This window comes from Aulostomus chinensis, chromosome 16 (genome assembly GCF_037954235.1).
Source record: "Aulostomus chinensis isolate RoL2024-O1b breed Wild chromosome 16, RoL_Achi_v1.0, whole genome shotgun sequence".
Classification (NCBI taxonomy): domain Eukaryota; kingdom Metazoa; phylum Chordata; class Actinopteri; order Syngnathiformes; family Aulostomidae; genus Aulostomus; species Aulostomus chinensis.
Genome location: NC_141335.1, coordinates 638,333 through 655,000, shown reverse-complemented (window position 1 = coordinate 655,000; position 16,668 = coordinate 638,333). Strand labels below are relative to the sequence as shown.

The 16,668-nt window shown below is 50.8% G+C and overlaps 3 protein-coding genes across 4 annotated transcripts in view; 1 reads left to right on the top strand and 2 right to left on the bottom strand.

Moving 5' to 3' along the window:
* The window catches only part of wipf1b (WAS/WASL interacting protein family, member 1b), a 17,276-nt gene extending 10,302 nt beyond the window's left edge, over window positions 1-6,974 (bottom strand). The window contains exons 1-4 of one of the 2 annotated variants that reach the window (XM_086180102.1): window positions 6,846-6,974; window positions 6,469-6,581; window positions 6,042-6,225; window positions 876-980 (exon numbers count right to left, since the gene is read on the bottom strand). The gene's annotated coding sequence lies outside the window, so the exon portion shown is untranslated. Of the gene's footprint in view, window positions 835-875; window positions 981-6,041; window positions 6,226-6,468; window positions 6,582-6,845 lie in introns of those variants that run through there. The other variant, XM_086180104.1, reaches the window with a different exon arrangement.
* Window positions 6,975-7,041: 67 nt separating this feature from the next.
* Window positions 7,042-9,711, bottom strand: ciao2b (cytosolic iron-sulfur assembly component 2B). The gene is made up of 5 exons (XM_086180105.1): window positions 9,473-9,711; window positions 8,770-8,849; window positions 7,753-7,878; window positions 7,618-7,663; window positions 7,042-7,421 (listed from the first exon to the last, which is right to left on the bottom strand). Exons 1-5 carry the CDS (start codon window positions 9,597-9,599, stop codon window positions 7,321-7,323), a joined length of 480 nt encoding a protein of 159 aa, XP_086036231.1. The 5' UTR covers window positions 9,600-9,711; the 3' UTR covers window positions 7,042-7,320.
* Window positions 9,712-13,120: 3,409 nt separating this feature from the next.
* On the top strand, window positions 13,121-16,312 carry LOC147247061 (uncharacterized). The gene is made up of 3 exons (XM_086180548.1): window positions 13,121-13,274; window positions 14,945-15,283; window positions 15,609-16,312. The coding sequence occupies exons 1-3, from the start codon at window positions 13,130-13,132 to the stop codon at window positions 15,656-15,658; spliced, it is 534 nt and encodes a 177-aa protein (XP_086036674.1). The 5' UTR covers window positions 13,121-13,129; the 3' UTR covers window positions 15,659-16,312.
* The last annotated feature ends 356 nt before the right edge of the window (window positions 16,313-16,668 follow it).

Genomic DNA, 16,668 nt, shown 5'->3' with positions numbered 1-16,668 from the left:
CTTCATCACCGTCATCTTCCTCCATCGTCAGCGCCAGTGGTCTGATGTCTCTGATGCTACAGCAGCACCTATGCTCGCCTCTTCAGGAGTCATCATTGTTTTGAATGATGATTGTCCCTGATGTGACACTGAAGCCACACCCACATTTCCTCCATGGACCACTCGCCTTACAAGCTGTTTCTCACATGATCTTGTGATGTCACGATCTCACAAAACCAACCAGCCTCACTCATCTGAAGTCTGTTGAGAAAATAATTCAGCAAAAGAGTGCCAATGTGATCATTTACCAGAGCGCTGCTACAGGAAGTTAGCATGGCAGGGCTGAGGTACTTTAGCAGTCCGACAGGAAGTGATCATCTTCATGGGTTCTCGGACTTCTGTGTTCTCACCATCCATCGACTGCACAGCTAGAAATGTGCTGACACGCACTTTTTCACAGTTCTTTGGTAACCTGGAAAATCTTCGTGAGCTCTGAGTCTGATAAAAGAGTCAGAGGACTCGGGACAGATGATGGAAGTTTCCCTCGGTGGAGACTTCTGGACGGATGGTTGCCGTGGAAACAGAGCATTTGTTATTGATCTGAAGACAGAGGCGAGGCTGCTCACTTAGGCTAATGTCACAACCTGAAACAGACGTGCCAGGACAGCTGCAGACGCCCCATGCTTCACTCGGTGCCGGTGGCCAAAAAAAAGTCAGACGATGGAGATCATGTGATTGATGAAGCAGAAAAACACGATCAATTGATTGCGGTCAAATCTGATTAGCAGTGTTTGACCTGTGATGACTTGCAGCAGCCGGGTTGCGACACAAGAATCCAGGAAGCTAGAAGCCTCCTGAGATGCTTCACACTGGCCTCTCCTGAAAAGCGTACTTACTCAGTCTGTGTCCATGGGAGCAGCAGCAGGATGGTGAGGAGACAGGAGAAGCACCTCAGCTCCTTCCTCATGAAAATACAGAGGCTGATGAGCAGCCACATGCAGCTGCAACACAAGCACACGCAGGGTTATTTCCTCTAACCGTCCATCACAGGCCACGCCTCCTCGCAAAGACCTCACCACTTCCTCTTCTCACTTCCCTTTTTCTCACACTGAGTCAAAAAAACAAGTAACTTTGCAATCATTCACTAGTGTACGTGGTCGTCTGTCCAGAGAGAACCGCGGTCCTCCTGTCCTCAAGGTCACCGTCATTGTAGAAGCCCCACCTGCAGATGGCGCTCTTCCATGACAACAAGCTTGTTGTTTTCTTTGAGAGCTTACAAGTCATGACCTTGTTTCAGTGCTGTAACGGAAGCCAGCAGCCGGCGCCAAAACACTCAGGAGACATTCAGTAATTGATCTCAAGGGATGGAGGGATGGATGGAGGGATGATGGAGGGATGGATGATGGAGGGAGGGATGATGGAGGGATGATGGAGGGATGGATGATGGAGGGAGGGATGATGGAGGGATGGATGATGGAGGGAGGGATGATGGAGGGAGGGATGATGGATGGATGGAGGGAGGGAGGGATGGATGGAGGGATGATGGATGGATGGATGGAGGGAGGGATGGATGGAGGGATGATGGAGGGATGGATGATGGAGGGAGGGATGATGGATGGATGGATGGAGGGAGGAATGATGGAGGGATGATGGAGGGATGGATGGATAGATGGAGGGATGGATGATGGAGGGAGGATGATAGAGGAGGGATGATGGATGGATGGAGGGATGGATGATGGAGGGAGGGATGATGGATGGATGGATGGATGGAGGGATGATGGAGGGATGGATGATGGAGCGAGGGATGATGGAGGGAGGGAGGGATGGAGGGATGATGGAGGGATGATGGAGGGATGGATGATGGAGGGAGGGATGATGGATGGATGGAGGGAGGGATGATGGAGGATGGATGGATGATGGAGGGATGGATGGATGGAGGATAGATGATGGAGGGATGGATGGAGGGAGGATGGATGATGGAGGGATGGATGGATGATGGAGGGATGGATGGAGGGAGGGATGGACGATGGAGGGAGGGATGGATAGATGGAGGGATGGATGGAGGATGGATGGATGGATAAATGGAGGGATGGATGATGGAGGGAGGGATGATGGATGGATGGATGATGGAGGGATGGATGGATAGATGGAGGGATGAATGGATGGAGGATAGATGATGGAGGGATGGATGGATGGAGGGATGGATGGATGGAGGGATGGATGGATGGAGGGAGGATGGATGATGGAGGGATGGATGGATGGATGGATGGATGGATGGATGGATGGATGGAGGGAGGATGGATGATGGAGGGAGGGTGGATGATGGAGGGATGGATGGAGGGATGGATGGATGGATGGAGGGATGGATGGAGGGAGGGATGATGGAGGGATGGATGGAGGGATGGATGATGGAGGGAGGGAGGGAGGGATGGATGGATGGAGGGAGGATGGATGATGGAGGGATGGATGGAGGGATGGATAGATGGAGGGAGGATGGATGATGGAGGGATGGATGAAGGGAGGATGGATGATGAGGGATGGATGGAGGGAGGGAGGATGGATGATGGAGGGATGGATGAAGGGAGGATGGATGATGGAGGGAGGGATGATGGAGGGATGGATGGAGGGATGGATGATGGAGGGAGGGATGGATGATGGAGGGAGGGATGGATGGATGGAGGGATGGATGGATGGATGGAGGGAGGATGGATGATGGAGGGATGGATGGAGGGATGGATGATGGAGGGAGGGATGGATAGATGGAGGGATGGAGGATGGATGGAGGGATGATGGAGGGATGGATAAATGGAGGGATGGATGATGGAGGGAGGGATGATGGATGGGTGGATGATGGAGGGATGGATGGATAGATGGAGGGATGGATGATGGATGGAGGATAGATGATGGAGGGAGGATGGATGATGGAGGGATGGATGGATGGAGGGATGGATGGATGGAGGGAGGATGGATGATGGAGGGATGGATGGAGGGATGGATGGAGGGATAGATGATGGAGGGAGGGAGGGAGGGATGGATGGATGGAGGGAGGATGGAGGGATGGATGGAGGGAGGGATAGATGATGGAGGGAGGGATGGATGGATGGATGGAGGAGGGATGGAGGGAGGATGGAGGGATGGATGGATAGATGGAGGGATGGATGGATGGAGGGATGGAGGGAGGATGGATGATGGAGGGATGGATGGATGGATGGATGGAGGGAGGATGGATGATGGAGGGAGGGTGGATGATGGAGGGATGGATGGAGGGATGGATGGATGGAGGGAGGGATGATGGAGGGATGGATGGAGGGATGGATGATGGAGGGAGGGATGGATGGATGGATGGAGGGATGGATGGATGGATGGAGGGAGGATGGATGATGGAGGGATGGATGGAGGGAGGGATGGATAGATGGAGGGATGGAGGATGGATGGAGGGATGATGGAGGGATGGATAAATGGAGGATGGATGATGGAGGGAGGGATGATGGATGGATGGATAGATGGAGGGATGGATGGATGGATGGAGGATAGATGATGGAGGGAGGATGGATGATGGAGGGATGGATGGATGGAGGGATGGATGGATGGAGGGAGGATGGATGATGGAGGGATGGATGGAGGGATGGATGGAGGGAGGGATAGATGATGGAGGGAGGGATGGATGGATGGATGGAGGGAGGATGGAGGGATGGTTTGACCAGTCTGGTGTCAGGGAACGTTTGAATACTCCAAATGTGATCCAAATACACAGGCAGGAGATCCGTTCAGTACATCAGAGTTCCTCAAGCCAGGTGTCCTGACAAACAGATGACATCAAAAGGGCGGAGCTTGTCCAGCAGTGTGTGTTCTAATTACATCACTGGTAGTGTGAAAGAACCAGGAGCCAATCAGAATCAAGTGTACATGCTGATATACAGGATGACACATCAGCAATGGTGTGTGACACAGAAATGAAGAAGAAGCAAACACTGACAACAGGAAATGATGGAGGAGGGGCTTTTTTTGGACAAAACAAATGTCAGCCGCGCTCCTGTGTTTGTCTCAGTTTGGCTGAAGTCACTTTCCACGCTCTTATCCTCACGTCGCAGCGAAACCGTCTCAAAGGACAAGAAGGCGGAAACACACGGCACTGAAATTCCAAACAATTCACATCTATTTTATTAATCAAGTAAAACACTGCTGTCATGCATATCGGCAGCTCCTTTGTCACCATGACAACATTCACCATATTTGTTTTCACACTGAACTCTGATATCCTTCACAACATCTCACAGCCCTGTTTGAATTACAACTGTTTTCAGTTAACGACTTCCACAGGAGACATCCATGAACCTGCACAGTTTTACTCTTACACAACTGAAACCGCAACGGTCACTTCCTGCTTCACGGCGTGCTAGCACACGCTACGTCCCAGTTCACGTCATCAGCTCTGACCCAACTACAAACAGGAAATCAGTACTTCTTCACTGGTCTTCAACTGAGCCCACACAGGAAGTTGGTCAATGCCTTTGCTTGTCAACAGATTAGTAAGTGACATTTTTAATGGGGGGGGGGGGGGCACGCTAACGATGTGCTGACTTTTCATCGAGTGGGTACATGTGGGCATGTGCCAGTTTGGAGACGTTAGCTGGTGGTGCTTATTGTGCTGGCCTCCACCTGAGCCTGTCTCCATGGCAGCAGCCAGGGTCAGGGGCCCCTGTGCGACCTCTCCTGAGCAACACTTCAGACCCCCCAGCGCACCCAGATGAGATTCATTGTTCGTCCAGCATCTTCTGGGACGGCCACGAAGCCTCAGAGTAGCTGGACATATGGGACACTCCCAACAGGAAATGCCCGAAACGGCAGCCTCCTCAACACGCCAGCAGCAGCGGCTCAGCCCAGAGCTCCTCCCCCTCCCCTTGAACTTGAACCAGTTTGAGTCAGGTGACCCAGACTGGAGATCTGACCTGTCAGACAGCTGTAAAACACTCAACAAGCCCCCTGCAGGTGGAGCTGGAGAAGTACATCTATTCTAAAGTAGCATCCAGGTGAAGGGTAAACACCAGGCTCAGCTGCCCCCCCACACTACCTCAACCCCCCCCCACACACACACACACACACACCACCTCACACACCCCCCCCACACACACACCACCTCACACACACACCACCTCACACACACACACCACCTCAAACACCCCCCCACACACACACACCACCTCAAACACCCCCCCCCACACACACACACCACCTCAAACACCCCCCCCCACACACACACCACCTCAAACACCCCCACACACACACCACCTCACACACACACACCACCTCAAACACCCCCCCCACACACACACCACTTCAAACACCCCCACACACACACACACCACCTCAAACACCCCCCCCCACACACACACACACACACCACCTCAAACACCCCCCCACACACACACCACTTCAAACACCCCCACACACACACACACCACCTCAAACACCCCCCCCCCCACACACACACACACACCACCTCAAACACCCCCCCACACACACACCACTTCAAACACCCCCACACACACACACCACCTCAAACACCCCCCCACACACACACCACTTCAAACATCTGAACCCCCCCCCCCAACCCGGGACCTTCCTACGTCGTCCCTCTGCTGACTTGAGCGGAGAATCAGAATAGTTTGACTTTTCACCTCATAGATGAATGTGACGTCACTTCACACTGACGTTCCAGAGGAGAGCAGCTGGCGCGCGCCCGCCTGCCCGCCCGCACGCGCACGCAGCAGCTCTGATGAGGATCATGTGTCTCTGAGACACTCGTGTCTCCTGTCCACGCTAGCAGACATGTTGTTTTTCTCTGTTGACGAGTCCATCCGGACTCGGGACACGGGAAGAGTCTCCCCATGTTGAGGGACTCAGGACAAACATGTCCCCGCCTCACCAGAGACAGATGTGTCCCTCTGGAATCTTCCTGCTGCTTCAAGAAGTTGACAACTGAGCCAAAGCCACCGGAACTACGTCACCCACGAGCACGAGGCTGCTGGGAGGTAAATGCACAGTAACGTGAGTTGACGTACCTGCGTTCGCGAGGACCCCGGACGGCTCACAAACCCTCCATCGACCGTCGGGACTCCGCCGCTGGTCTGGAGCGTTTAGAGGGCGGGGCCACAGATCTGACGTCACGCGGGCTGAGCTCAGCGCCTCCTGTCCTCAGACCGGCGTTCAGGACTTTTGCTTCTGATATAATTTCACTTTTCCATCCTGAATTTTGATTTGGAAAAAAACTTTCTAGTTTTTATTATTTTATTCGCTAAATTTGACTTTTGTTTTGTTGACTTTGTTATAATTTCTGTTCTCATCTCAAAACTGTGACGTTGTCATCACGTCGCTCCCTTTTTCGTGTAACACGTTAAGAGGTGATTTCTACTTTGTTCCTCACAAATTTGACTTTTGATCTCAGAATATCAGAACCGAAACGTGTATCTGATGGATCCAACGTCATACGTCATGTTTACGGCTCCTTCTCTGCTCACGTCCAGTAGTCGGTGCAGCTGAGCGGAACCGATCCGGGTCCGACCCTCTTCGTCAGCATGGTTCCAGCTTCCGCATCTAGAAAACTAGAAGTTAACATAAATAACTCGGTCAGTAATTTTATCCACAAAAGTAAATCTTCCCCCTTAAAGGAGCTGCGTCTTCATTTTGATTCATTAAAGCTCCTGAAACGAAGGAAGCCCCCTTCCTGTGGGGTCAGCAGTTTGACCCCTGAGAGGAGACAGAACATGTCGTTCTTTTCTCTCCTGCTCGGTTCTGCAAGGAGCAGCGTTTGAATGTGATTTTGAAGCTTAGATCAAATCAAACCCATTACTGCCCTCTGACATCACCTCAGGGTCGCCATCAGCTTCCTGTCATTCGTGGAGCCGCCAGGAGGTCAGCCAGGCGCCGCGGGCTCCTGGGAGGCCGAGTCCCAGACATCTGAAGTGAAGTTTGAGTTAAAGGCGGTGCTTCAGGGCCAGGTGGAGGGCCCTAGTGTTGGTTTAGTTTTGTTCTTGGAAAGGAAGTCATGGAAGCCAGGAAGGATTTCTGTGTGATGAACTTTATTCATGACATTTCTACACGTTGTAGATGTTTGAAGGTTTTCTCAAGGAAGACGTGAGGCTTCCAACCCGTTAACAGCGTCCAGGTGCCTGAGGCTTTCGTCCTCATCTGAAGGACCTTCAACGGCTGCTGGAGGGCCTCCGACCCACATTGAGAACCCCTGACTTGATGAATCCAGACGATGATCATGTGATTCTCTCCAACCAAAGGAATTCTTGAACCTGGTCGTTCCGCTGAGCCTTGCTCGCGTGGACCGGCTGCTCAGGCGCTCCTGGTGGACAGACACTGGTTGACCACCTCCAACAGGGAGGAGTTCTCCAGCGCCGCCGCCACGCGCTCCTTGTCCGCCAGCTGTTTGTTCACTGGACACACAAAATGGAACACAGAGAAATAAACCAGACACGGTTCAACCATGATGCCGACCCACGACACCAATGATGATGTCATGACCCAGACAACAGCATTCAGTCTCTGGAAGCTCCGCCTCTCTATGAGCAGTGAACTTAGCTACTTGATGAATTGTGCTGACAGTCGTGACTCATGAGACAGCATGTTCACCTGCGTCCTCGGAGGCGTGCGTCCCCGGAGTGATATGAACGTCGATCTGGACGAGCAAACACACACTTTTACATCACAACAATAAACCTCATTTGCGTGTGGAGGCATCGAGTGTGTCGACGTGTGGCCACACACCTTGAACCTGTCCGGCAGTGAGCGCAGCAGTTTGACTTTGATTGACAGGCCGATGAGCGTCGCCATGCTGCAGTGCGGGATGGTGGGCGTGAACTCGATACCCACAGTGCTCTTGGCGTCGTTGACCTGCGACAACAGACACTTTGTGTTAAATCAGACAGACGGATGCACCGGTGAACAAACATTCGCCGTGGTCAATGACGTCGAATCAGAAAACAGAGGTTTAACTGCAACGAGCCACTCAGCAGGTGGCTCCCGGGCGGCCGGCGGGTCATCTAGCAAGGTGAGGACACACGCAGCTGTGCTCCGAAGACTGACCCCCCTCACAGCAGAGATCCCTCCGCCACCGCCAGGCGCTCGCTGTGGCCTGGAGTGTTTGGTTCATGTTTTGAGGCGTTGAGATTTTTGAGTCGCTGCCTTGTTTGAACTGACAATGTTGGGGAAAAATGACTCAGAACCCCAACCTCCACTGTCGCCCGACACGCCCAAACAGAAGGAGACCGAAGCACTCGTGTTCTTAGAGCGCCGGTCGGTTGTACAGCACTGCCAGCTACAAACTGGAGATGATGCTGAGGGGGCGTGGCTGAATGGCTCCATGGAAACGTCATTTTATCATCAGAAACCTTTTGCTGGCGGTATGAGCTCGTTAGCTGACGTGCTTGCCGCGAAGCCTGAGGAAGGGTCGGCCAACTGGACCGGTAAAAGTCTGATTCTGTTCCAGGTACTAGTCAGGCCCTCTGTGTTTCCATAGAAACAGATTGGATTGGAAATCTACTGTCTGAGGTGTTTTCTGTTGAGGTGACAACAGTCACGGCTGTAAGACCGCCCCCTCGCACCAACATCGGCGTACTAACATCACCTGAGTCATGTGAATCTGAGTCTCGTCTTCGCTGCTCAGGTTAGTCAGGTGGTCCTGACCGGCGCCGACAAATGTCAGACATTTGGTGTCTGTTTGGTGTTGAGGACTGTGACCGCCCAGTGACCTCAGGTTCCCCTTCCTGTAAACGTAAGACGTACTTTGACCCGGATTTGCTCCACGACGTTGAGCTCCTCCAGAGACAGCGGGTGCTCGGGGTCGTTGATGGATCTGATCAGATGTGACATCAGTCAAGGAACTCAAGCCTGCAGAGAGACGGGCAGAAACAAGTCCTGAACCTCCTCCGAACCCTAACCCACGATTTGTTGTTTGGAGGCTCCAAGCTAGAATCTGTTCTTTCATGAGTTCTTGGCTCAAAAGTATATTTGGTTACTTCAAATCCAACAACTTGTTCCCACTAATTAATAAGAGTGTGGGAACAAGTCAAGTTTTGTTGCCACAAAATAGCAACATTCAAGAGGCTGAAGTACAAAGTCAAGTGTTTCCCTCTGTGGCCACTCCTCCATAAAGATGGCGGGCTATTGAGAGTTGAGGAAGAAATTCTGGTAACTGTCACAAATGTCCCTGGTCTCCCCTACAGGTCCGCCATTTTTACTCAAAGCAGGAACGTTACATCAGCCGCTGACGCACTTTAAGTTAAAACAAATGTTTCTACTCCGTGCACCACTCTTCGCAATGAACACGTCATCTTTACTATTACGGGTTTATCAGGTCTATGAAAGTGTTCCGTCAGTGACGCCACAGTCAGAGCCGCTGCGTCACTGCCTGTTGGAGAACACGACCGGCTCGTTGAGGCTCTCCCGGGACTGAACCCGTCTACACAGGACGGCTGAAGCAGGATATCGAATATCTCTCGGTCGTCGATGGGGTCGTGGACGTCCTCATCCTCGTCCGCCGCCGTCAGCAGCCGCTCGTCCGACCGCTCGAAGATCACAGGGTTGGCGTTCTCCAGCTGGCTGCTCGCGGACATTCCTGCTGACGGTCACTGGGGAAACGGGGACTCGGCGGAGGGGAACACAACACGGTAAACTCACGAGACACCGCTGGTCTGGAGGGAGACTTCCGGTATCCGTGTCACATGGGCGTGAGGGCTTCCGGTAGAGAGCTGTAATCGGTCCTGGAAGATTAAAGTGATTGAAACAAACACGATTTCGCTTCGATTAAAAGCATTCCCGTGAAACAGAGGCCACCGTTAGGGTTCGTGAGTTGGTGTGAGTCACATTCTTCTTCTGTTCAGTCCAGAAAAACGTAAACTATGTAAAACTTGTAGAAATACTTCACCCAAAAAGTCTATTCAACATCTTAAATCCTCACCCCTCCTCCATCACTTCTGAGTGACTCCTGTAGACAAATTTATACATAGATTCACTTAAAATAGAGTGCAGGACACACAAGGCAGTTGTAATAAAGGTGTTTCTGTGGCAGTTCCCAAAGAGGTAGGAAAGGTTCCAACACTGTATTTAGTTCATCAGTGTACTTCTTTAGTGTTAGTAGCGGTACCCGGATCTCCTGCTCATGCATCCCAGGCAGAATCGATGACTTGGCTGCAAGTCACCTTATTTGACCTCGTGAACATCTGGAAGTAGTAAAAGGTGTTTTACAGAGGGGTCCCACAAATCTCCAAAGCACCAGGATTAGTTGGTGCCATTGCGACTCCAGGAAGGAACTTATAAATACTGGAGCCAACACAGATAGACGTTCCAAGATATAAGACAACAGAAGAACACTTCCTATCAGCAGTGAAGCACAGACCAGACTGTTTAGAGTGGACAGGTGAAAAGGTCACAGCAGGGAATAGCAGGAGTGTAGCTCATGCTAGCATCACTCCCTCAAGCTAATTAAGTCAGAACAGAGTCCACAAGAATGTCTATGGTGGGATGAGGCCGTGAAAGATAAGAGCATGGCTGTAAATCGGAGAGAGGTTTTAATCTTCACAGCTGCAAGAACAAGGCCACGATGGACCAGAAGGGACTGGCATGGGGTCAGACAGAAGATCCTGCAACAGACACGAATATCAAAAATACACACTTGCACGCAGAAGCGATCACATCAGCACCTCCCTGTAACACATAAAACTGGAGAGAGAGTGAGATCGTGGGACTTCCTGCCCCAACGCCAGGGACGACGCATCTGCATATGCTGACTCCAGCATAGGGGAAGACCATCTCCAGAGCTCTGGATTCTTTCCTGTTAATCTGAATAAATTCTTTTGAACCAACTGGAAGGTGTCCTCTCCAGATTTGGAACAGCGCAATATAGACTCTGTGGGTCCTTCTGACTGATTAATGATGACTTGTTGAAAAATTCCTACACTCCCTAACTACTTAAACCTAACTACTTTAACCTAACCCTAACCCAGCCACGTACATTTAGCTTGAAGCTAATGGTGCTAACCCTAACTGCCCAGGGGCCTCATTTATAAAACCTGGGTAGGATCCATACTAAAAGTTTACGTACGCCGAAAAGCTGAAAAGTGCCTACACACAAAAAAAAAAAATCAGATTGATAAATCTGTGCGTACGCACACCTGCACGCACGTTCCCTTTATAAATCCCAGTCCAGCCGGAAAGTTGCGCAGCAGGATTTGATTCATGTCCCTCCCTCTCCACACCCACATTCACCATATATGGTCATGCAAATTACCTCATGAATGGGTTTTCGCATATAAACATTCATAATGGCTCCACGGCATTTCACGCCCAATCATGGCATCAACCAGACGAAAGAGGAACTTTTCAGAGACCGAGACGGAGGCGCTTGTTGATGAGGTGGCGGCAAGATGGGAAACTTTATCCGGCGGCCATTCAAGTGGAATGACCAACAAATGAAAAGCCACTGCATGGCGTGGCTGGCACGGAGCGCAGCGTCGCCAAAATAAAAAAAGAAGTGGTCCGGTCTGAAGGTGGAGGCCAAGAAAATAGTGGCTTCACCGCCGGAGCGTGGCGGCTACAGGTGGGGATCAGGAAACACGTGAAACGGGCACGTGTGACTTTTGACTGAGCAGAAAAAGTAGTATTTTTACACATTTATATGCGCTCTTTCCATTAACCAATAGTTCTCACTTTGTCACAATTGTCTCCAAAATGTGCGTAAGCAAGGTCTGTAGTTTGCTTAAAATTGCGCACATTCCTACGCTAGTCCTTTTTTTTCATAAATCCCAACTCTTGCCTAAGAAGTTGCTTACGCACTTCCAAGCCCGGTTTTGTGCGTAAGCAAGCTTTATAATGAGGCCCCAGGTCTTCCTAGTCCAGGGCTGCGTCCGAATGGCCAAGTACCAACCTACGTCCTCCTGCTACGACCTAAACATGGCGGCACCATTCAGACGCCCTAGTAGATTGGTGGTGAAGCACGACCTCTGCTGGCAGAGCACAGATACCGCAATTAGGTAGACAGCACCAACGAAAGCCCCACCTGCTGGCCTGACTGTGGTACTGCACTCCACTCTGAGCTCCTTTCACTCATTCTCTATTATTAAGCACATTAACACACCTTTAGTCATCAACAACTATAAATGTTGGTGTTCATCAGAATGGGAGACTGTTGGTGGCGCTAACTTGGCTTGAGGGTCCACAAGTTTTTAGGGGACGAAGAAGACGTCCGCGGTGCATTGTGGGCCATAGGTTGCTCCGTAGGATGCACCTGAACCGACCTACAATGTGGGCGTATTTAGGCTGGAATTTAGGTTGAGAAGTAGGTCGCTACTCACGCCAGTTGTGGTTTGGGACAGCCTCCGACCTGCTCTGAGACCTACCATCAGACCTACTTGGCTATTCGGACGCAGCCCAGGTCTTCCTAATCCAGCCTTTATCCAGTCCTGGGCTACAGAACCTCGTGGCGGAAGTATCAACAGTGGACTGCGGTCGGTGCCCCTGAAACTTCTCAGGGTGAACTGGACTGGTGTCCTTGTCCCTCCCAGCTGAGTAGTGGACATGATTGAGTGGCCAAACTGGACATGCAGGCTTGTCAACCACGAGATCGGGTTTGATAACCTTGTGTTATTTTCCCCTGCAGACACCAGGGGGGGCCACAAATGTTCATGGCCCGGCATCAGGTACCCAGGTGGTCCCCCTGCCCCGTCCTGTTAGCCTGGTAGATCTGGAGGGAGTTGGACAAATTAGACACAAACATCCACTGAAACTCAAAGATGCAAAGAAGATTTTGGTCTTCTATGGTTTGCAAACTCATCCAAATAAATGTATCTCTGGTTTTAATCCTGCAGGGTTTAAAATATACAATTTACACACACGCAAGCCTTTCGTCAATGACAGTCCTCACAATGATATAGAAGTACAAGTGTGTGTGTGTGTTATTATTTTCATTACTGGTGTGGATCTGTCACATGACTCACCTGCCTGCAGCATCAGACCTCACCTGGCGTCACCACAGCTGATGCCACGCCAGGTGAGCCCACAATGAAACTTCAGTCAGAGGCGTTACAGCCGGTGGAACAGGTTGGTCCTGACACACACACACACACACACACACACACACACACATTTGATGGCCAATAGGAAGACACCTGAGAGGCGTTGGCCCGGCAGTCTCACCTGTGCACCTGCTGGGAAACACTGCAACACTCTGCTCTCACGTAGAAACGCTTCAGACATGGAGGGGAAAATCGCATCCTTTATTGGGAAGAGAGCAGGTGAGTAGAAAACAGACCACAGAAAGAGATCAATAATTCCATAGTGATCAGAAACCTCGTGACAGGAAACGGGTCAGCAGATTGAGAATGAATCGCCATTGGCGAGGTACAGGGCGCACAGCCATTCTGGATTTTACAGAACGATTTAAGTCATCAGCATGAGGGAAGCGTTGTGAGGCATGATGACATCATCAGAAATGCCTGAAGGCGTTCCTGGGTGAAGGAATCCAGCCAGGAGAGACACAGACGGCGATGTTTTTTTTCCAGCCACGTCTCCCACTTCCTGTCCGCTGGACGAACCGAAACATTCGCATCCGAGCTGCTCAGGTGGTTAATCAGCTGATTCATGGGCAGGCGATGAACTACAGGGTCAAAGGTGACTCGTCTGATCTGTGAGCACAGAGGCCACGACGACGCTGCAGGTCACATGATAATAACATCGTGTTCAAGTATTTCCTTTTTAGTATCTGTGCAATGCCACGTCACATGATCACGCCATCAGGCCTGAACTATCAGCGTTCATCAATACTTCTTCTCCGTCTTCTTCTTCTTCTTAACAAGACTTTATTTCACCATTATTCCCTGGCAGCTGCTTCTTGAACGAAAATTCACAGTTGGAAAAAGTTTAGAGACGTGTCAGTTGAGGTTGTCAGATTTAGGAATAACACATTGAGATGTGTGCCTGTCACAGTGACCTTTGACCCTTGACCCCTAAAATCTTTTCAAGTCTTGACTCCCAGTAGACTTTTGTGGAAAATTTTGGAGAGATTCCCTTAGGAGGTTCCAGAGATATGGCGTTAAGAGTGAATGAGACCAACGGACAGACAACCCAAACCCCCCTATCTCACCATAGTGGAGATATAAACAGCACTTTGTTAAAGGGCCGGCCCGGTGGAGCAGTGGTCCTCCCTGTGGCCCCCAGCAAGAAGGTTGTGGGTGGAGCACTGGTCCTCCCTGTGGCCCCCAGCAAGAAGGTTGTGGGTGGAGCAGTGGTCCTCCCTGTGGCCCCCAGCAAGAAGGTTGTGGGTGGAGCAGTGGTCCTCCCTGTGGCCCCCAGCAAGAAGGTTGTGGGTGGAGCAGTGGTCCTCCCTGTGGCCCCCAGCAAGAAGGTTGTGGGTGGAGCAGTGGTCCTCCCTGTGGCCCCCAGCAAGAAGGTTGTGGGTGGAGCAGAGGTCCTCCCTGTGGCCCCCAGCAAGAAGGTTGTGGGTGGAGCCCCGGCTGCAGCACGGGGTCTTTCTGGGTGAGTCTCCATGTTCTCCCTGTTCCTGCTGGGTTCTCTCTGGTACTCCAGCTTCCTCCACAGTCCAAAGACATCAAGAGGGACCAGGTTAATCCAGACTCTAGATTGACCGTAGGCGTGGCTGGGAGAGCCAATGGTTGTCTGTCTCTATGTGTTGGCCCTGCCATGGACTGGTGACCTGTCCAGGGGGAAGGCTGCTGGGATAGGCTCCACCCCCACCACCCTCAACAGGAGGAGAGGGAGAACATGGAGGGATGGGTTTGGTTAAGGTCACTAGACACTGATGGTCTACTTAACTGCAAAGTCCATGCGTATGATGAGAAATGGATGTCTGTGTGGTAAAGTAAAGGCACAATTTGGTGTTAAGCTCCTCCTTTATGGTGTTCTACTTTGTGGACTCAGGCTCACCTGCGCTGGTTTTGATCTGTAGGTGACTTCATGGAGGACATGGTGACGAAGGCTCTGGGTGGCAAAGTTGAAGACAAAGACGAGGGAAAAGACGGAATCTTTTCATTATTCGGTGGTGATAAGGACAAAGGCAAGAAAGACGAGGAGGAGGGAGGATTGTTCTCATTTGGAAAAGACGAGAAGAAAGAAGAGGACGGAGGATTCTTCTCCAAGATCTTCAACAAGGACGACAATGACGATGACAGGCCGAAGAAGTCTGGCTTCCACGGTCTGTTCAATGAAATGGAAGGAGCGGGCGCCGCGGGAGGCTGCGAGATACCAGGAGGACATGCTGGACAAAGTGTAGCAGTCAGTGACGGAGGTACGTATGGAGAGGCTTCACCCTGACAGCGACCTCTAGAGGTAACATGAATAATGACACATTTCACAGCAACTTCCAGAGTTTCATGATCTGTGTCTGTCACGCTTGGATTAAACAGTGCTCCCTGCTCCTCGCCCTCACCCCTCATGTCCAGCTCTGCTGGGATGGATGTTTGCTCTCCTGATTTTGGACGCCATCTTAGAGAGAATCAGATTTGTGGCCAACTGAGGAATCTTCCTGTTGTTATTCTAACTTTGTCTGGTTTTCTGCTAAAATATATTATTTGAACAAATTCAACCAGCACTTTTCCTCTTTTGTGCCTTAGACCTGTTTGATGATCTGATGGATGTGGCACAAGAAACGGCCAAGAAGTGAGATGACAAAAGAGTCCTGATGCATCGGGCCGCCTTCTGTCCACATCTGGAGCCAAGTGTCTCTGCAGAGCCCCTCCACCCTTCCTCTGCTGTCTCTGCTCGTCCTGCTAGGGCTCAAACACTCATGAAATGATCGCTGCTGCTGCAACAGCTGATCATCACAAGCAGGACGGGGATTTCCTTCATATCTAAATATATTTCAAATGATTAAATTAAATGTTAAAAAAAGTATTTCCTTGTGCACACATCTGTTGGTTACTTTAAGTGGTGATGGGTGGTGGCACTGATGGGTTGAGAGGTCCGCCGGACCAACGAGAGAGGACACTGCCAGAGCGTCATGGTGAAGCAACATCGATCTCGTGTTCACGTTGGACACCAAAAGTCTAACTGGACATCCGCCCGGCTTTATGAGAGCAGACATCCGACGCTCAACCACAGCAGAAGCCGAGCCCGGTTAGCCTAGCTTAGCATGAAGACTGACTCCTAGCTTAGCTGTCCACACTACCAAAGTACACACATCAACATATCCATCCTTCCATCTGTGCTACCTGGGGGAGCAGGGGGGGCTGGATGGGTCACATCAACACAGCTGTGTTGTAGCAGTGTCATGGCACTTCCTCGTATGTGGATTGATATTCACCATTTACTACTCTTTTAAAGAATAAAAAATCATGTACCCAAATACAGAGGTATTTCTTCTGAATCTAATAAATCAAATACTACATCAACTACAGCTAGCAGTACAGGCTAATGCTAACAAACTGTGGCCATGGCTAGCTGATCAGCTAATTATTAGCCACAGGATCAAAAATGTCATTTTCAGTACACAGATTTAACCTTTTAATCATTTTTAAAACAAACAAACCACACAAAAAACCCCTGTACTTGCTTCTTAGTAGACATATGGGAGAGTCAGATCAGACGGCTGGCGCTGAAACGGTCACACGGTCCAGAACATTGAGCCATTTTAAACTGTTGGAATTAAAGATGCTCAGAACAGCCGCGCCTGAA